General features: G+C 40.5%; 1 protein-coding gene across 4 annotated transcripts; it reads right to left on the minus strand.

The window, feature by feature from the left end:
- Positions 1-24: 24 nt before the first annotated feature.
- On the minus strand, positions 25-21520 carry LOC130551524 (AP-3 complex subunit beta-2). Of its 4 annotated transcripts, none has more exons than XM_057329185.1 (27): positions 21369-21520; positions 12989-13064; positions 11559-11633; positions 11261-11356; positions 10484-10644; positions 10315-10381; positions 10051-10233; positions 9803-9979; positions 9494-9591; positions 9097-9151; positions 8405-8476; positions 8228-8290; positions 7985-8117; positions 7756-7865; positions 7497-7673; positions 7233-7419; positions 7036-7154; positions 4793-4907; positions 4304-4487; positions 3847-4015; positions 3677-3761; positions 3493-3602; positions 3185-3413; positions 3006-3090; positions 2654-2751; positions 1262-1400; positions 25-1076 (listed from the first exon to the last, which is right to left on the minus strand). In XM_057329185.1, exons 1-27 carry the CDS (start codon positions 21473-21475, stop codon positions 926-928), a joined length of 3321 nt encoding a protein of 1106 aa, XP_057185168.1. In that variant the 5' UTR covers positions 21476-21520; the 3' UTR covers positions 25-925. The 4 variants fall into 4 exon arrangements, with proteins under 4 accessions (XP_057185168.1, XP_057185167.1, XP_057185165.1 ...); XM_057329184.1 differs by having other exon boundaries at positions 25-1115; XM_057329182.1 differs by lacking the exon at positions 21369-21520 and adding an exon at positions 17359-17912 and having other exon boundaries at positions 25-1115.
- Between the last annotated feature and the right edge of the window lie 546 nt (positions 21521-22066).

The raw sequence follows: 22066 nt of genomic DNA on the forward strand, positions 1-22066 counted from the left end.
TCAGAGGAGTCATCAAATGCATATTCATAAACAACTACAATTTGTCCAATCCAGTGCACATTCTTCTTTATTGACATTTAAAACTCTTTAAAATAAACAGAGATATAATATTCAAAGAACACGTGATATTCCCACAGTCACACAGAGAGGACAAAGCAAAACTGGATTTTGAACCTAGTGGAGGAGGATCAGGTTTATGCACACAAGCACATCATCATAACTATTTCTTTTGAAATAAAAAAAATCCAAAATCTAAACTACAAGCAATGCTTTCAGCAAAAAATGAACATGTTTTCAAAGAAACACTAAAGACATACATTTTCTTTTCAGAGAGATTGAAAATGCTAAAACATTGCATTTGAGATAACGGCAGTAAATTCTAATAGCCTATGTAACAAATGTTTATCCATCTATATCTGGATTTATTAGAAATAAATTAGAAGGCTGTTTATTATACTAATATGCTCTAGAAGGTTAAGGTTTGTAAATGGTAACCAGTTTGATATGGTTAGAAACATGAATTATGTTTATATAAAATGTTTTACTGTGCAGTGCAAGTATTTGGACTTGAAGGAAAAATAACTTTATAAATCCATTAAAAATTAACCTGGTGACTAGATGGCTAAATTAATAAGAATAAAATGTATTTAAGGTTAACTAAAATACTGGTTTCCGTAATAATTCTGTACTTTTGTTTTTTGATCCTAAATGTAACATCTAATCCACACTAAAAGATATTTCTGGTGTTCAGCTGTTTTGTTCTCATGCAACACACACTGAACAAACTGTAACAAAAGACCCGATGCCTCTCACTGTAGGTTTGATTTTTGATGCTACAAGCCGGTCCATACATGGCAGATGCACACACGGCTGCAAATAAATGTGCTAGGCAGCAATAGGAGGGTCTGGACTGCAGGGGGCGTCGTCACTGCGTCAGGGCCTGTAGGATATCTTTAACCAGCATTGTGCCGATCACCATCTTCTCGCAGTTGACCGTTAACTGAGCTCCCCTTCCTTCCTTCATAGCAACGGTGACCAGCACGAGACAGCCGCTGCTGACGGTTTTACCTGCGAATCTGTGAACAGGTGAAGAAGGGGGAGGAGTCGGAGGAGAACTGAGATGAAGTTCAAAAGATCACAGGCAAGAATAACAGAAAGCAAGCGGAGAAACGCAAAGAAAATGACACGATTTAATAACAGAATATCATCTTGGGTCACAGGTTATATTAAAACTGGACTGAAATGGTTTTTTGTATGTTACCTGCACTCTTTATCCGAACCGCAGGGCACTCGGCTTAAGTTGGCAGTGGCCGTGACCCTTTCAACGATGACATGCTCATTCACACATTTCTCTCCAAGTGTTAACTTCTCCGAGATCTCATTCATTCCCATTAGTTTACCTTTAAGAGAGAGAAAGAGAGAGAGAGAGAGAGAGAGAGAGAGCAAGCTCAATGCATACCTCGAGATGAGCTAAATCGGATCTGTTTCAAAACCTAGTGAGCTGTCTACCTAGGCAACATTTTAAGGGAACATGGGTGCATTACTGACACTAAAGTCGGCACAAAACTGAAGTGAAAATGTAAGGCGGGTGTGTTGGGCTGCAAGTCACGATGGTTTGCGATCAATCACACGGGTTCTTTGTGTGGACGGCACATTCCTAGTGACATGCTGCACGTTGTTACCTTGATGTGCCGTGAGGAGATACATAGTCATGGTAACGGTCGCCGAGGAGATAGCTGGAGATAAGAGTAAGGGGCAGCTAGAAGCAAAGTCATTGATAGAACGAGAGCAAGGGGGTGTGACTGACTTTGTGTGTGTGTTAAAGGGAAAAGGAAGGGAGTGCAAATGCTAATCTATTCGGCTACAGAAACTTACCATTCAATAGATTTTCTAATGGATAGCGACAAAATGACCCAACAGGAAAGAAACAACACGAGTTTGTAAAAATATTATGTTAAACTGTGTGAAAATAAATGTTAGGTTTGATCTTTTTGTTGAACAAGCCCTAACAAGCTTTCTGTCTCTGTCAAAACTATTAAGGAGTAAAATATAAACTTGGTCAATTCCTTTTGCAACTAAAATCACGAAAAATCATGTTGTAATTTGGTTTTCTAAACTTGTAAGTAGGAACTTCCCATGAGGACATGAAGACCACATGAGCTCAGGCAAATTCGGACTCAGTCCTAAAAGAATCCAGAAACCATGAAACTCAGGCCACATTTTATGAATAATGAAAGAGAGACTTAAAAAGACTTTATCGAGTTTCTCTTCCTCTAATGTACACTTCAAAAATAAGTTTCAGAGAGACTTTGAAAAATGATTGAAAATAAGCAATAATGGATTTATTCACCACTTTAACATTCAAAAGAAAGTTTGTGGATGCTTAAAGATATAGTTCAACCAAAAATGAAAATTATTTCACCCTCATGCCAAACCTGTATGACTGAACACAAGATATTTTGAAGAATGTTGGTAACCAAACAACATTGACCCCATTGACTTCCATTGTATGGACACAAACCACTGGGACGTTTCTCAAACTATCTTCTTTTCTGTTTCGAATGACATGAGGGTGAATAAATGATGACCGATTTTTTATTTTGGGGTGAACTATCCCTTTAAGTAAGTTGATAAAGTTCAAGTTGTTGCTCACCCTGTTCCTTCTTGAAATCATTTTCTGTCAGAAACACTGGCGTCATCAACTCCCCGACGGGTGGCTGGATAGAAACGAAGAACTTGCGGGTGTGGGTGCTAAAACAAAGCAAATGTGCGAGGAAACATCAGAGCAAATCAAGACCATGATGTGGTTTCCGATAACTTAGATGCATCTTAGCCTGTCGGAAAATCCACCAAAACCAGATGCTGATGGTTTGCTGGTATGACATGGCTTCTAGATGGTCACCCATGATTATTTAGCTGGTCAAACGTCTTTTTAAATGTCGTTTTTTTGCTCAACTGGAGCCACGGTCTTTAGCATCTTAAGCTAGTTTGAAGCTAGTTCTCACCACAGCTGGAAGTTTGCCGCTTGCGTCGAGTCACAGAAATCTATGCCCATCACTACTGTAACCGATTCACCTGCCGACATCAACTCTGAAAGAAAGCAAACACACAGAACAACAATGAACTCTAAATGATTCCTCTGGACAAAGAAACGCCCTGTGAATGCACCCATGCGAGGACAGACCGATCTCAGAGAACTCTCTGATCCTCATTCCCGACTGAAGTTTGGGCTCTTCGATGTGAATGGTTTTAGTCTCTGAGCTGGTGTTGTTGGTGAACTGGATCTGGACAGCCACCATGTTGGGGTCGGGGCTGAAGGGCTGCCGGCTGAAACAGTATTCAACGGCAAGACCCTCGCCTCTTATACGGTGCAGGAGTTCACACATCTTCATCGAAGCAGACTGAGCGATGGTCTGTCAGAGAAGAGCAAGGTTTGAATATTTATATCATTTAAATAAAGTCACAATAGTTATGCGAGTTTACAAAACTCACACTTGGTGCCAGAATGGTGTCGGTTAATGACAAACCCTCCAGATCAGACACCAAACTGCTGGACAGAAAGTTGACTGGAGTCACCGGAGCCGATGCTGGGGTCGGTTCGACTGAGAGAGACAGATCTTTAGATCATTTTAGACATTCGAGTATTTGAAAAATACTATGACATTTTTTTACTCACAATCATCCAGATCCAGCAAAGACATTTCTTGCGTTTCTTTCTTGTTTACTTTTTTGGATTGTTTGGGCGGCTGTTTTGCGGGTGCCTGAATGAAACGGAAAAAAAAACCCAGATGAAGTGAAAGAATTCATATCTACACGTTCTCTCGCTCGTGTGAGAGAAAGTCCAACCTTCTTCTTTCTGATGTCAGCGTCGGACTCTGATTCCTCTTCTGATTCGTCCTCTGACTCCTCTTCTGATTCGCTGCTTTCTGATTCGCTCTCTGACTCTGAAGCGCTTTTTCGATCTTTTCCCGTCTTCCTGCCGCGCTTCTGGTCCTCTGCGCCGCTGCTCTGTTCACTGTGAGAATGAATCGAAACACTCTGAGCTCATTCTCATGTCAATTCAGATTGTCTTAAGGCTGAGACACACTACAAGACTTTTGCTCAGATTTTCAGTCTGAGCTTGTTGGAGAAAGTCTGTGCCGGATTTGATTAGTTAGTGTGTTACTATCAGAAACTTTCAAAAAGTCTGCAAGTGTATGATGTCTAGTTAAAAATCTGTTCAGATTTTAAAGTCTTGTAGTGTGTTCCAGCCATTAGTGTCAGTATTAAGGCAATAATTTGGTTTCTAGTAAATGTATGAGACCTCTCTGCGCTCTCCACCACCGGTTTCTTTGCTTTGGTTTTCTCCACCCTTTTTTTCTTCATCTTCTCCTCCTCCTCTTCTTCCTCATCTGACTCGGTTTCCTCTCCGCTCTCCTCACTTTCTGAGCCGAAAGCGCTCTCATCACTGCCGCTAACGCTCTCCGACCTGCTGCCCGAGTCTGACTCTAGAAAGAAAAGTATCTTTCTAAATCTTATTTTTCTGCACAAATATTTAAACAATCTCGAATCAAGTTAGGCAAAATGATCAGATTTTTTATCTTATATTTACTATCAAAAGTTTATGCATAAAAAATATAAGAAATACAGCATAAGAAAAATGTTTTCCCTTAAAAGCACGTTTATTTTTCTTGCACCTCAGCAGATATTTTCTCTTGTTCCAAGCAAAAATGTTTCGACATTTGTACTGAAAAACAAGACGGCTGTGATGCTTTATTCATTACAGACAGGATGTTGTTGTCTCCATGGTTACCGCTATCCGCAGATTCGGTCGGTCCTGATTCCCCATCCGAATCGGAATAGAACGGCTTCTCCACTTTCTTCTCCTTCCGATCTTTCCGGCTCGTGCATTTGCTCCAATCTGGAATCTGCGAAAGGACCAAGATTCAAAGTCAAACCAGATCCTGAAATCAGGCAGAAATATTCGTAACGGCCATGAATGCCTCTTTACAAGCAGTGTGTTCATTTACACTTATACATGAATAACAAAACTCTGTTCCTGAGGCCAGCGCTTGGTCTCTGTAGCAGCGAAGGTCGTGCATTCATGGCCACATTCATTTTCTTATCGTGTATGCTTAAACATATAGAAAAAGTCACATCCTCAAAAACACAAAACGACCTCCAGCACTGAATCATTGAGATGGACGTGAATTTGCGTGGAAGTTTTTTAGTACTATTTGCGTGTTCTGTAAATCAGGAATAGTTGAAATTTAGCATCAGCGCTGTAGGCCGTCCTCGATGTTTTTGTGAGGATTCTGAGTTCATTGGTAGAGCAGGGACTGAGGAAAGGGAAAGGCTGATCTAGCACAGAACAGACGCTAGACTAAGCTGGTGGCAAAAGCTCTTGGGTCTGACGCTAAGGGTGACTGACGGACTCACGCTGGTTAAAGTGGTGACTCTTTCGAGCAGTCTAATAACCTGGCAAACGAGAAAGAAACAAAAGAAACGCAAGAATGATGCTGTGAGATGGCCAGAAGAAGAGGAAAGGAAAGAACAGAAAATAAAGAAAAGATTTCAAAGTACACACAAGGAATCAAGTTGCACTTTTCAACAGATCAGCAGGTATACTCGGTCTCTTACACGTGAATATTTCTTTAATTTAGTCTCAGTCAAAGCGATGGAAACGGTGGGGGGAATTCACTAAAGATGAATTGCATTCACTGATAGATGCTCAAATTCCATTGGAGGAATAGAAACAAATGTGAGTGTAATTGTTGGAACACGTGAAGAGTGGAGGTGTAAACGAATGTAGGCTGGAGAGGTAAAATAATCTGGATTTGGGTAAATTTGATGAGAAATGTTTGAGTTCATGTTGAGATCTTCAATAATATTGACTTTTGATTGCAGACTTGACAAATAAGAGCTCAGTTTGACATCTCTTCTGAAACTCTAATGACAGAGACATTTGACTTTTTTTCTTGTTAAATTGAAGCATTTAATCTCACAGATTAAGCACAATCGGTTAGAAATCAAATTCATAAACACTACACAAAAACAGTGACGTCAAAAAGAGGGAGGGGCCTAAATAAGGAAAATAAAGTGTTCGATTTAACACAATAAAAACAGTGTTTGCAACCGTTTAGTGAATTTTCCCCGCAAGAGATGTCTCTCATATACTCCACCGGTTATGTTTAAAAATGCGTATCAATAGCAAATTTGTATTCGCGTGATGTTTGGATGCTTTGCTGAGCATTTGGTGTCACGGAAATGGAAGTGCAACATTAATATGGACGTTTGCTGATGTGATGGTTTGTATGGCTGAAAACGGATTCGTAGGTCAGCAGATTTCACACACACTTCAATGCAAGAAGGTCAAACTGGACCACACAAAGATCAGCGAGAGAGAGAAGCCACTGCACTCTTGCGGGCACCTCTCTCCAGTCTCCAAGAAGGCCGATTCGGCCCTCGCTGGTGTCTATGAATTCCTCTTGCTGCATTGCATTGTGGGCGGAGACAGAGAGATAAGACTGTCAAAAAGTGGGCAAACAGGGGTGCTGTGAAATCTGCTCTGTGAATGACGGTTTTATAAAACGACAAATGTAAACATCGTACAGACAAAAACCTGAACCTGGAGCCCCTGACCGTAGCGTAAGACCTCAGATCTCATGCATATGCTTTGATGGTTTTTAACTCAAATTTGTCCGGTCTGAGAATGATTTGGGGTGGATTACGGTGAGCGCGTTAGTCGAATATATGCTCAACATTATATAGCTCTAAATAACAAGTGCGTGGCGGAAAAAGCCACGCACCAATCCCAATCTCTTTCGTACGAGAAAGCAACCAATAGGATTGCGGTATGAGTAGCTACCACCCCGTTGAAATGCAGAGCGTGTGATTTTATGCATTATGAGGGTGGAGTTATGCTAATGAGCGAGGAGGGCATTTCTTTGGGAGGTCTTGCATGTTGATGCTCCCTCTGGTGGTCAGTTGAAGAAGCACCCCTGCGGCCTCTGGCCCTGTCAGAACTGTTCGCCCTGCACACACTGAATCCTTCACCTCCACGTTGCGCACGGACGGGTCGGGTGCCGATTCGGGCCAGGCCGGCAGCTCCTGATATCCGGAAGCTTTAGCGTTGAGAAGGTGAGACAGTGATCCCAGCTGGAAATGATCTCTGTCTGCAAAACAAACACATTTTGCTGGTATTTCCATAGTTTTTTTTAAAACGGGTACATCGTTTTATGCCATGATCGTACCTTTAAACGGAGACTCCAGGACAGGAGCGGGCTTGAGGGCAAGGAAAAGCTTCTTGGCATATTTGTTGAGAGCACCGCTCTTATCGGTAGGCACGATCAGCTGGCGGATGAACCGAGCGCGGTCTCTGATGTCATAGTTTTGGTCGTACTTTGCCAGGTTCAGCACGTACTGTGTTAACAGTTTAGTCTGTAAGACAACGAGATACACTTTTTTTAAGCGAATTGTGTCACACCTGACAGGAAATGTGTGTGCGAGGTTCTCACCTGCTTTGAGTTGGTCAGATACAGTTTGGCTGCCAGGTTGATGATTTGAAGTTTGACAATGTCCTCTTCGTTCGTAAAGCTCTTGGCCATTTTCCTCAAGACATCTGGGGCGATTTTGGGAACGTGCTCACAGTATTCACCGATGAGCCAGAGGATGCTGGCACGGGCCATCGGTACCTTACACATGACACACACGGTCAGGACTGCGAAAACGGATACGAGCGTGTTTAAGCGTGCCAGGTATGGATGGGAGCGGTACCTGGATGTTGTCGATGAGTTTGGCCATGTGCTTGATGATGTCACTGTGTTGCTCGGGCTGCATCTGCAGGAGTTTCTTGATCACCACTACGGATTCGGCTACAACCAACTCTAAACACACACACACACGCATGCACGTAAGATCTTACCGGACATTTTCGGAGACACGCAGAGGTGGCGTTCACACAGGGTGCATCACACCAGTGTTATTTTTAATTGCGTTTTCTCACCGTCTCTGTTGGAGAGCAGCTGGACGAGGCCGTTCAAGCAGGTGTCTCTGACCTCACCGATGTTCGTAGCACAGCGACCGATGGCCTGAATGCTCGCGGCTACGAAATCCTTATCCATGCTCTTAATGTACGTCTGTGTCACAAAAATAGGAACAGATCGATGACTGTCAACTATTCCTATATATCATATACACGCATTGAAATGAATACACAACTAAAGAAAAGGCACGAGTAAAATAGTACCTGAAATTCTCTCAGGAGGGTGGAGATGTTTGTCTCGTTAGCCAAATTAGTCAGAACTTCCAGCTTTATTCAAAAAAGTCATCAAAATATAAGTTGTTTCAGATTCCTGCTTGTATTCAGTTATAAGATCAGAATAAAAGCGTTTCAAAGCCAAACGTAAGTCGAGTGTCATTTCACCTTGAGAATTTTGATCTGGGTGGGGTCCGTGGAGCGAATATAAAAACTTTTTAAATATGGTTCGAACATTCCCTGCAAAAAACAAAAAACAAACGTAACACCTCCGTTCGAGGGGGTGTTTTTTGGAATTGCTCCATTCTTCCAAACCATAGTGATCTCTCAAACTGTAAAATCTCTCCAGGACAATCTATTCAAATACAACTGAAGAAAGATAACTGTGCATGTATATTTAGTGAAGACTTAAACGATTAATCGTGATTAATCGCATCCAGAATAAAAGTTTGTGTTTACATAATATATGCCGGTGTTCTGTGCATATTAATTTTGTATTTATAAACACATACACATAAATGCATATATTTAAGAAAAATATAAAATATAACTATTAATAAACATTTATTTACAATTTCAATTATTGGTAAATATAAATTAATACATTTAAAATTTATAGACAAGTATGTGTGTGTTTTGTCTTTATAAATACAAAATTAATATGCACAGTACACAGATATATGTTATGTAAACACAAACTTTTATTCTGGATGCGATTAATCGCGATTAATCGTTTGACGGCCCTAATTTTTATATAAAGAAACGATTTTAAAACAGCTCTTATCTGTGACATTTTTCACGCATAGGTAAATGATCAAAAAGATCCGCCTCATGAGTTTTCTGTTGTGTTGCGTGCTTACCCGTCTTTTGATAGTCATGGTGGCGACGTTTTGAAGCACGACATACTGCACTTCACTGCAGAAACAAAACAGTCAAAGACGCGAGAGTGAAACGTGAGTATTCAAAACCAGTTAAAAAGCATCACACTCTGTGTATTCAGTGTGTATCCTCTATAACACATTCCGTGGGTGAAAAAAATAGATTAATAGTCTTGGACTGGAAGTTTAAGAACACTTGAAAGGAAGCAAAATGGAATGAGGGATGTGAATAATGGATGATGTTTATAATCTGCAGACACGCCAGCAGAACCGCAGTCTCATCGGAGGTGGAACCCATCACCCGTCCATTTACAGATGGAGTTGATTTGTTTAGCTGTGCGTGTGAGGATTTGTTTGTAAGTGGTATGTGGTTACATACCTGTGGCTCCGCATTAACCTGACCAAAGCTTTAGCGATGACGCCCACCTCTGCTTTAGGAGCCAAATGGAAGTACAGCTGAGCAACCGCCATCACCACCTACAAAAATAGAGTCGCTATTAGAGATTTCACATAAAGCTTCATATAAAACATAAAATATTCTAAACATAAAAATATAAATCTTAAATAAAAAGCTGAGAACAGCAAAAAAAATGTATTTATAAAAACAAAGAACATAAAGTCACCTGCAATTCTATGTTTCAAACAGAGGTGGCAATAGAGAGACAAATGTTACGGATGAAAGACTCACGGCAGCGTTGCGACTCTGCAGCAGAGGTTTAGTGTTTCTCAACAGGAGTCTGTGATCAGGATCCATCACATACGGTTTCCTCTTGGCCAGAGCGGACGCCTCGACCTTCTTCTCTTCATCTTCCTCCTCATCAGAAGCATAGAACGCCTTCTCATCGCCCTCCTCCAACAGAGACTCCTGCACACACACGCGCACTTGATGAGAAAGTCCACGCCCTCCTGACACACACGCACAATTCTGATACGCACGTTGATGTTGGGATTGAGGAACTGCGTTCGGGCGTAGCGTGTGAGCATGTTGATGATGACCACCTGACCCCACTCCTCCACATCGATCAGCAGGTTACACAGCTTACGGTAGTTCTTGTGGATGAGATCGATGCGGTCCGGACACACTTCTTCGAATGCCATCACTACACTGCCAGCCACAAGCTAGACGCACGCAAACACACACACTTCAGGTGTGAGATGACATTAGGAACAAACATCATATCTCACAGACCTGTAACTCACTGTGGTTTTATCAGCCAATAGCTTCTCGATGACTTCGATGAGTTGATCTTTCTGGTCAGGATCCAGACTGCAGGGAGAGAAAAACATTGCGTTTGAAAAGTCTGCCAACTACACCGAAGCCGCTGATGGGTAAAGTGAGCAGATAACATCAGACGGTTGTTTTTGGTACCTGTGGAGTTTGGGTATGGCGTGAGCCGCCGTCTTGCGGACGTATGGAGACATATCAGACGCGGCTTCTTTGATGGCTAACATCATGATGGGTACGATGATGGTCACTCTGATGCTGGACAGCACACGCAGGGCGCTCGCGCGGATCAGCTGGTTAGGGTCCTGTGTCAGGGGTCAGAGGTCACAGTGATTAAAAGAGAGCGATAAAGAAAAACTGACATACTTTAATGCCTCTTTGAGTCCAGCAGTACAAAAATGAATACAGGTTTGAAACATCTTATGGGTGAGTAAATGATAACAGTGCTTTCATTTTTGGGTGAACTGTCCCTTTAAAGAGTTAAAGGGATAGTTTACCCCACAATGTTAAATTCTGTCATTATTTACTCACCCTCTTGTCATTTTAAACCTGTGTGACTTTATTTCTTCTGCAAAACACAAAAGAAGATATTTTGAAGAATGTTGGTAACCAAACTTGGTCTCCGGTTCCCAACATTCTTCGAAATATATTTTTTTGTGTTTCGCAGAAGACAGAAAGTCATACAAGTTGAGTAAATGATGACAGAATTTTCCTTTTGGGGTGAACTATCGCTTTAAAGGGTGTGACGTCATCTGACACTAGGGGGCAGAGTCGAACATTCTCCCTCTTAATGGACAACAATACAGCGTGTAGCTGCAAGAAGTGTGTGCGTGAAAACATCCTCTATTTGGTACCCGATGTGCATTTGTCTTATTCAGTTATATTAAATAAAAAATGAAATACGGATGTGTGTTTAAGGACCTTTAAGCCTCTTTGGAAGGTAGAGATGGACAACAGAGCGAGTTCCTGCTGTTCCTCAGCGTAACGCACAAGATACACATACACCAGCTTCTTCACCTGAAAACACACACATTATCTCAGAAAGAACACAAATCCAACACACACATAACTGGGTTTTTCTGACTCGGCACAAACAACACTACGCTGCCATCTCGTATCAATATCAAGATTCAATTTATTAACGCCCCTGAAAAGCGGACTTCCTGTAAGTTCATGAGTCACTTCCTGTCTCGATGATCCTCTTCTGTTCAACACTCACCTCGATGTTCTTACAGGCCACGTTCTTCACCACCGCAGGGAAAAGATCAGACGCGTTCTTCCCCCGGGCAATCATCTGTGTGAAAACACACACACACACACACGCACAGCATTTCTATTACTCTGATGAAAGAACGAACCGAGAAAACTCAATCTGAGAATTCCAACCACATCCACACGCGCTCTCTGAACACTTGAGCAGGAAGTTAAACACAGCCTCAGGGAATATGTGAGGGAAAAAAACACTGCATTTTATAAGGTGAACTAAACCAATTCCTAATACATGGCTCAAGGTTAGTCACTCTCTCGCTCTTTCAGCACCTTTGGTGATTTATATAATCATATAGAAATATGATATAAAACTGATTCGTTTTGGAAAGGTCCAAAATAAAAGGTTTTTAGAAAGTTGGCTTCTACGTGACGTAAATGTTTGGTAAATGAGAGTTTTGCACCATTAAGCATGTCGCTTTTAACTAGTAGGGGTAAAAACTGCTATAGTTCACTACGACTATAGACTATAGTTTTGATTTATTTATAGATCTGCTTAAAGTATTAAGACACTTATAAAGTGACTGAATGTACAGTGTTGGACAAAAGTGTCCAGAAGACATTTTGGTACAATATTTGCTTTTTATCAAAGCACAAGAGCTACAAAAACATGTTTTTTGATTTTATCCTATTAGGAATTAAACAGGTAAAAAGTGCCTATAAGTTGTTAAAGGTGACGGGTTAAAGAAATAAGAGGTTTCAGAGACGGGACCTATTTAAAAAATATATAAAGCAAATTCTTTTTCAATGATGTTCAACGAATGTGTGTTCAGAAAGAAAATGTTGTCTTCATATTGACTTTAAGTTTGGGTTTGGCTTCAGATGGACATCTACCTGCTGTTGGTTCCTCGTGTGTATCAGGTGGCTGTTTGTGGCTTCTGAGCTCTGTCTGGATGATAAATATTTCAGCCCTGATCTGATCCACAACAATACAGAGAAACCAAATCCACTCATGAATATTAAACGCTGTGCATTCCTGTCCTATTTCCAATGATGCAAGCACACACACACGCTTCAGTCACAAAACAAACCGCGACGACGGCATTGTTGATCACCCTCAATTACAGTATTCTGTCTGTTAACACAGACACAGAAATACAAACACGACTACATTTGATGGTGAACCTGTAGGATTTTAATTTGATTTTCTGTGTTCATGTGTGTGTGGGGGGGGGGGTTGATTTATTGACGTCTGCTCAGGTTCCGTTTTTACACCTATAAAACCAAACAGGACATCTCCTAAAGGCTGCTGGGATATTATGACCAATGGTCCATGAAAAATCACAGCTGATTTCCCAGCACAGCTCTGTATCACTCATGACATTACAGGTGGTTGCTAGGGGGTTGCTAAGTGATTTTGGAGACAAGAAAAGCTAAACTCACAGCAACGATTCGTTTCATGGCCTCCAGCTTCAGCGAGTCTTTATTACTGTCCAACATCTCTTTCAGGTCATCATGTCTGAAAATTGCAAACAAGATAGAACAATATTGTCAGTTGTTTCAGTCTATAATAACAATAATATCTTAATATCTAAGTTAAAGTGCTGTAAGAAAAACACGCCGAGACTGAGGAGACTCATTCAGAGACTCCCGGCCCTTTAAGAGCCCTGCAGTTATTCATGAGAGGAGATAAAGGAGAATAAAATGAAACCATCCATCAAAGCTTTTACACAAATAAATGTGGTAGAGGACTCCTAGATAATGAAAATAAAGACACACACACAAAAAACACACAAAAATATTTTATTAAACACCCGTTTTTTATATGTCAGCTTAAAGGGACAGTTCTCCAAAAATAAAAATTCTGTCATCATTAATTCACCCTCAAGTTGTTCCAAATCTGTATATTTCTTTGTTCTGATGAACACAGAGAAAGATATTTGGAAGAATGCTTATAACCAAACAGTTCTTAGCCACCATGGTAGGAAAAATGCTTTATAAATTCCTTTGTTCTGCTGAACACAAAAGAAGATATTTTGAAGAATGTAGAAAAGCAAACAGTTCTGGGGCACTTTTGTCTACCGTTGTCAGTTTTCCTACTATGGTAGTCAATGGCGGCCAAGAACTTTTTTTATTTTTTGTTTTATTTTTTGGGGGGGAGTGAAATGTTTCTTTAAAGGGATAGTTCACCCAAAAATGAAACTTCTGTTATCATTTACTCACCGTCTAGTTGTTCCAAACGTGTATACATTTCTTTGTTCTGCTAAACACAAAGGAAGATATTTGCAAGAATGTTAGCCATTTTCAGTTCTGGCAAATCATTCACTACCATATTAGAACAAAATGAAATGGTAGTCAAAGGTGCCCCAGAACGGTTTGCTTTCCTAAATTATTTAAAATATCGCATTTTGTGTTCAACAGAACAAAAAATATATTAGTGAATGATAGAACTGAAAATTGCTTACATTCTTTCAAATATCTTCCTTTGTGTTCAGCAGAACAAATACATTTATACAGGTTTTGAACATCTTGAGGGTGAGTTAATGATGACAAAAGTTTCATTTTTGGGAGAAGTATCCTTTTAAAATGTCTGTTAATGCAAGTCGCTTGGCGGCCATCATGGTATCACACCAGCAGCGATTTTCTAGTCAGGAAAGTCCAGCTTCAATTGGCAAAAATATTAAAACCCATTGAATTTAATATCAATTCAATAATCAAACAAAAAGTAGGCTATATTATGCAAAAAACACACACTAAATAAAAAATACTGTATGTCACAGCAGTAAACCAGTGCTAATAAAATGTGTGTAGTTCATGATGTGTCATCAATATTTTAGGCAATTTTACTGAACATAAAATATGAATATATTTGTTTATCTGCTAAAAGTCCGTTTTAAGTGTTTAGAAGCAGACTAGCAGAAAGGTGGCCTCGATGGACTCGCATGGACTAAACGTCTCGACTCATTTTTATAGACCATTTATAACCATACTGATCTAAACTTCTGTTTTTAGTATCTGGACAGAGTTGAAGCCATAACCCTTCTGTCCATATCTTTGAGATCGACACGTTACCATAGCAACCGCATCCGGATGTCAGCAGTTTAGCAACATGCATGTGATGAATCTCTTTTTAAAAGGAAGTAATGAAGGAGAGGTGATGCCTTCCCTCGCCTGCTTTGAATTCACTCACGCTTTCCTCGTTCTCCCTCTCTGCGTCTGATGAGCTCTGGTTATCTGTCTGGCCGGCGGGTGTTCGCGGGCAACCAGGGTGTGTGTGTGTGTGTGTGTGTATCAAGAGATCAGCTCAGAGAGGGCTGACATGAACGAGACCGCGCCTCTCTTTCTCCGGATTGATCTCCATCTCTCTTTCTAATTATGAATGAAAAGCAGTCATAACAGCCTCGATGAATGATGACACGACGAATATGTCACAACGATAGTGACCAATCAGAGCCAGCCTAACCTCACTCACTCGAACCCTTTCCATCAAAGCCGAGCTGAAAGCTCTAGCGTGAAACTGTTATGAGCCTAATGAAAAACATTTCCTGGGTGCCTGTCACGTCGCCTTCGCCAAAACGAAGCGACTACGATATCTTAAAAGGCACCCAGGTCTCGCTCTCTGGTTTCCACAGCAACAAACAGAGCAATAAACTCCAGCGGATAGATTTCCTGCCAACGTTTCCCACCCCACACAAGCATCTTCAGATCCAGATTCCACCGGTGACTTTCATTAGGGACTGCGACGTGGCGTATACGCGCCGTCAACGTTAGGAGTGATAGTTCACCGTGCGCTTGTGTTGCAGAAAGCGGGGGTGGCATTTCCTTCCACGCGTCAGTAGGTCTGTCTCGTGTGTTCGTGTGTGCCCTGTCGTGCTGTGAGAATCAGGTCGTGATCAGAGAGAAGTCCTCATCTTCGCTAATGCAGACACGGTTGGGCACAAAACATGACATCATACAGTATGTCAGAGAGTGTGTTTATTTTTACAACCACGAACTCATTTACATACAGGCTTTTAGCAAATGAATTCAATTCTGAATTGTCGATCATGCTGGACATATTTACAGCGTTAACTTAAAGGGAAAGTCACCCAAAAATGGAAGTTGTCAGCATTTATTCACCCTCATGTGGTTGTAAACCTACATATGACTCGTTCATCAGTGGAACACAAGAAAAAGATATTTGGAGAAATGTGTCCTACCTAGGGATGTAACGATTCACCGTGAGCCGGTTGAAAATCGGTTATAATGAGTGACGATTCAAATCGGTTGAGGTGTGAACTGAATCGCAATACATTTTTTTTTAACAGCAGGGGCCGCCATGTTCACTGCAAATCTAAACGTGGACATGCTGATATTTCTTAAATGCAAACAAATCCAAGAAAAGCTCAGACAGTATTAGTTTGTTTATATTAAAGAGACTTTTTCTATTATTAATTTGTTATAAAATTGCAGTTTAGTTTTGTTATTTGAAATAAAACATTATTTTATTATACAAAGAAACGTGAAGCATTTAAGAAATAATGCAAGGCAAGTTGTTCATTTCTAATTTGTTTCAACTCATTTTGTAAAAATAAATCGTGAATAAATCGCATCGTGAGATCAGAATCGTGACTCGCATCGCATCGTGAGCTGAGTGAATCGTTACATCCCTAGTCCTACCAGCACCAAATCATCAACAACATGCACAAACCAGCACGTCCCAACTTTAGCAGGGATAGAAAACATCCAGACATGAAACACACTCGCACACTATGTGAATTTTTAGAATAATTGTGTTCTAAATGTATGATGCAATTCTTAACGCAAAGCAAGTGTGCGTCGCATAATAAACATTTGAGTGGTATAGCAAGCTGCAGTAGCGTATATCAAGTTAAGTGGGAAAAATGTCTTCATAGAGTCTGATTTATGTCTGTCTTATCTTTTATCATTCTACACTTTCAGATCTACATTATTAATGTTATTCATAATTTAACACTTCACAGCGTTTCTCTCTCTCTCACACACACACACATACATGATCTTAGTCAATACTCAGTGATCTTTTCACAGTTAGGAAGTCACGGTGTCACATGCATATGTGTGGAAGATCTTCCGTAACAACCTTCTATATAACCCATTGTGTCACAGGTGGACATGTGACTATTACAGACCAATCAGAGGCTAACAATCATAAACCATCAACAGGTACAACAACCCGCTGAGAAGAGAGAAGCGAAACATCACATGAGATCTATTGATTCTCATAGAGATAATTGAAAATACATGGAGCGCAAATGGAGACTCAAGTCTTCTGATTCCTTTATATATTATATTTCGAAAACCTCTTAAAATCTTACAGACTATCATTTTCTTAAAGTTAGTATTACTAATATGAATCTTACAGCATTTATAATACGGTCTGATTACGGTTGGTGACAAACCCACAAATGTTTTGTTCGTTTTTGTCAATCTACATCTTAAAATTTTGAACAATACCATGTGTGTATTATATATATATATATATATATATATATATATATACATATATTTCATAATTTCCTGTTGAATTTGAATTAAGTTTCCTCTAGGAATGATCTCACGCGTCCTCCTTAAGAGAGATCTCACAGATACCAAAGTCACAGATCTCAATTTAATCTCCAACATTTCTCATCACATCCAAGTCCAAATAAGTTAAGCTATGCTATTCACACAATTTTGACGCGTTTAGCAAAACAAAATTGATCAATAAAAATGTTCTGAATTTGACATCGTCATGAGACGTCACTGATGCTTCATCCTACGTTTATATCACTCGTGTGTATGTGTGTGCGTACCGTAAGGGTTGCGTCTGAACGCCGCTTGTACCCTCGTCCGTCCCAGGTCGTTCCTCCGATCCCTCCCCCCATCCGCCTCCCCCCGTCCCCCCTGATCTCAGGTGTCTGAGTTCTTCAGGTTGGACGGCGTTGTACCAGTTCTGAGGTCCGCTGTCTGGGGTCAACACCGGGCTGAGGACCTCCTCCTGACCCTGAGCAGCCCCCTGCACGCTCTTCACAATATTCACGGCGTTCACAGGGAGCTGAAGCAACCTCTGCATGGTGGTCATCTTGTCAGCTGTCCTGCAACTTCACCGGCCTGAAACTGCAGAATCCAAGACTTACCAGACGTCTGTGCACCTGTGCTAAAACACCTTTATATGTCGAATCCGTCTCGGGAGCAACAGTTGTCCGCCAAGCTTTAGCTCTCACAATCCACAGGTCTGTAATAGAGATCTGGAGACGTTTCAGGTGTCAGTCGTGGCTCTGAGATGTAAAAAGACGAAACGAGAGCTTTATCTCTTCTGACGGCGAGAGGTCTTCTCATCCTGCTCAGGACCAAATGGTGGTGCGCACGCCGCTCGGATCGTTCAGCAGGGCAAACCCCGCCCCCCTCGGCACAAGCCCCGCCTCTCAGGAAAAGCACACGCTCTCTCTCTCCTGACACATTTACTCTCTCTCGTCCTTTTTTCAATCGTATTTTCTGCAACAGCCGATTACCTCTCCCTCTCTCAGATATGACTCAGCTAAACGCAGCACTAAAGGCTTTTTCGCAGGAAAACCCCCCATTTGATGTGCGCACACAGGCGTATACACAAACATTACTGCTGTTTGCTTTTACAGCCTAATAACGCCTGAAACCATCAGTGCAGAAATACACAAATACACATTCACATCAGGACACTTGTGTTGGATCTAGCTACTGTTTTAGGAAGAATAAAAATGGGAACAGATAAGACGATTGTTGAAATCTTTGAAGAGTACGGAGGTGTAAATGAATGTAGATTGGAGAGGTAAAACAATCTGGATTTGGGTCAATTTGATGAGAAATGTTTGAGTTCATATTGACATCTTCAACAATATTGACTTTTCATTGCAGACTTGACAAATAAGAGCTCCGTTTTTGAGACATTGTCATTAGAGTTTCAGAAGAGATTTCCGAGTCTTTTTCTCGTAAGAAATATCTCAGATTCAGAAGCTTTTGCTCTGCATTGAATCTAGGAGAAACATACTGTATCCCACAATGCAATGCACTCAACATGACATTGCATTGCCAGTGTGATCTGAAGTGGGATTCAGTTCTCGAAGATCTGACGTGGCGTGTCTGAACAACATGGAGGAGAGAGCAGCTGAATTCACAGACAGATGCAGAATTCACAGCACAGTGACAAAATGTTTCAGACGTTCCCACGTGTCAGACAAGCCTGAAGCTCCCTCGACTCAAATATAGAATCTGTTAAATGAACATTTGAGTGTGACTCTCTGTGGATCAGAGCTCCTGCTTTCTGTTAATTCAGCTGCTAAAGCAGAAGACATGAAGAGCGGTACAGTAGCCGTTCGGGAAGGCATGTTGCCAAGGCAACAGCAGGTGAGAATCGCTAGTCTTCATGTTTACCTTGGGACCAGTAAAACTGCCACCACGCACACACACACACACACACACACACACACACACACACACACACACACACACACACACACACACACACACACACACACACACACACACACACTAATCCAGCTCTGTGCAATGTGTGTCAGCAGTACTATATGTGAAGAGTTTATTTGCGAAACAGATAAATCCCTTTTTAAAATAATGTTTTTTATTGTGTTATCATGGTTTGATTATGTTTTATTTTGTTAGTTAGCTGTATTTAGTTATTATTACTTAATCAAAACATCCCAACTGCAGCTTGATTGACATTACATTATTGGCAGGTACAATACAAAAACATGATTTTAGAAAATTTTCAAAACTGTTTTTGCAAATGTGACAACATAATTATAACAAAATAGTTAACGTGATTGTTATGACTATGACGAGGCCTACTATTATGTTGGTTAATTCTATTATGTCTCTCTATCCATGTCCCCTTGGTTATAAAAACAGAAAAAAAATTATTTGAAGGTAGAGAAAGATATTGTATTTTTTTTTAAGATTCTGAAAAATATTAAAAAGGGACATTTTTTAAGAAAGTACATACTAAGTAAATTCATTTTCATTCCAAGTTAGTAAACAAATTAAAATATAAAAAACCTACCTATAATTCTTTTTTTTTTTTATAAATTCTGAATAAAATTATAAAACATCTGTCCTGCAACTAACATATAACGAAAAAATATAAAATACCTGCCATATGCAAAATCTATCCCCAGACATCAACTGAAGGCTTATAGCACCCCCTGGTGGAAAACAGGCGGAATGTCTACAAGCTTCAGTTTAGTATTGTGCGTAATCCTTGCTAAGAATAGACATTTTAGGTACAAACAAATACCCCTGGCCCGCACTACACATTAACATTTTATATCGGATCTTATACATGCATTGTCCCATCACTTAGAAATAAACAAACAGTTTAATACCAAAATACGTTAAAACCACCATGTTAAACACCAATAAAGAGTACGGGTGAAGTACGGCCAAGGTATAGTCAGTACAAAATGTACTGATGTATGAATACCTGGTTGAGAAATTACTTGAATTCAAATCACAGAATAAAACTGCACAGAAAAATAGTTGTAAAATAAAGTATCTGATTCTGAGAACACATTCTATTGATATACACACACAAATCACATCAATGCATCAAAACAGTTCAGAGCTAGATTGAGATAGAAAAAAACATTTCAGCAAGTTATAATCACAAAATCTAGCATCAGTTAAATGAATAGCATGTCACACAACTTCAAGTAGAGAGCCATTATATTCCCCACTAAGGACATTGATCTAAAACAGCTGCCTCTAAATATAACCATAGAAAGAGAGAGAGAGAGAGAGAGAGAGAGAGAGAGAGAGATTGGCAGCTAGCATTGATCAAAACTGGTCCACACCATCAGTAAACAGATGGTTCAGTAAGCACATGGTGTGGACCAGAGAGAGAGAGAGAGAGAGAGAGAGAGAGAGAGAGAGAGAGAGAGAGATGTGGAGTTAGAAGAGAACGCTGGTTATGAGGTGAGGTTAAAAGTATTACAATATATCCAAATCGACATAAATTGCATTCAAGCTCATTTGTATCAGTATGTGTGTCCCCTGTGGATCAAACCCGTCACATTTGCTCTACCAGTTGAGCTATATACTGGAACAGACGTAAATATATTTTGAGGTAGATGTAGCTGTGCTGGTACATTATAATGCTAGCAATGGCATTAGTCAAAGCTTCAAATATCGCGAGAAACAAAAACTGATCAAATGTAAACTTGGATTTACTGCACGTCGCGTTGGATAAAACCATCTGCCAAATGCGTAAAGGTATGATGGGTATCAATAAGATAACACATCTTAGACTTCTCTAGAACAATACAAAATCTTCACATCCCACTTAAGAAATACACCGTAACACATGCCGAGAATATGAAAACAGCGCAGAAATCATAATCATATTATATCTGGAGCTGGGCGCTGTCCACCGGCCGGTGCTGAAACACAAATACACGCTTCACCAAAAACACACAGCGGTAAACTTAAACCTTTTCATGTAATAAACATTTATACTATCAAACACACCCTTATGATCTCTCAGATCAGATCCTATCGTTTCATATCGGATCGGGATCCAATCAGGCCCCACCGGTGTGTGTGTGTGTGTGTGTGTGTGTTCATTTGTATTAACGAAACACACACTGCCCGCACGGTAAAATCACACCGAACACACACACAACACATCAATTATTTATTAAATATCACAATCATGTTTATCATCTCTTTCGTTTTTCCAGCAGATTCATCCGCGCATGCGCGCCTCCCGCGTCTGTGATTTCCGTAGCCTAAGGTAAATTCTCCGGTATAGTAACGAGATATCAGCGCGTCTCACCTCTTGTAGTCGGTGGAGAAGATGCCCCCGCTGGCCGGGTCGTGGCCGTACTCGGGTTCACCGGACGACCCTCCTTTCTCATCGCTGAACGCGGAGCTCGCGGACATCTCTGCTGTTGCTGTGAAGCGATTCAGCGGCGACGAATCACGTGACCCCGGTGCTGAAACAGACAAGGCCGGGCCGCGCGCATGCGTGGACAGCTAGATTCGTGTTTTTTTTGTCAAAATAATGTTTTATTTAAAAAAAAATTGTGTACAAACAACAGTCATGTCCTATAGCACAGATAAGTAAAATATATTCTAAGTAAATAAACATGACAGCAAGCCAAACTCGTTTAGCTATCAAGACCGAATGGGCCGGTGAGCTCGTAAAATAATGAAAAATCTGCCCATAAATTGGTGTTTAACACAGTTTGTTTTGTTTGACGATCCCTTATAATATATTTTAATCGAACCAAATCAAAATTATACATTTTCCTTTTTAAACCATGACGATCAAACCAAATTACCATATCAATTTAATTTATTTATTTGTTGAAAATGTGCACGGAACATTACCAGTACATTATTAATATATAGTATTCATTTATATTTAGATCATTCGAAACAGACCGATAGGTCCCATGCCGTGATTTCGCTCCACACCAAACTGCAGTTTTGCTTTTACCCACCAGAGGGCGCCAATGCTATATCACTGCA

This window comes from Triplophysa rosa, linkage group LG3 (assembly GCF_024868665.1).
Source record: "Triplophysa rosa linkage group LG3, Trosa_1v2, whole genome shotgun sequence".
Lineage (NCBI taxonomy): Eukaryota > Metazoa > Chordata > Actinopteri > Cypriniformes > Nemacheilidae > Triplophysa > Triplophysa rosa.

What these genes read in the sequence shown, in the direction of transcription:
- LOC130551524 (XM_057329182.1), bottom strand. Translation starts at nt 17,627, where the DNA reads ATGACCACCATGCAGAGGTTGCTTCAGCTCCCTGTGAACGCCGTGAAT. An exon ending in TATTGGCTGATAAAACCACA is followed by an intron (nt 10,234 to 10,314) that starts GTGAGTTACAGG and finishes GCGTGCGTCTAG; the next exon opens with CTTGTGGCTGGCAGTGTAGT. An exon ending in CTGACATCAGAAAGAAGAAG is followed by an intron (nt 3,762 to 3,846) that starts GTTGGACTTTCT and finishes CGTTTCATTCAG; the next exon opens with GCACCCGCAAAACAGCCGCC.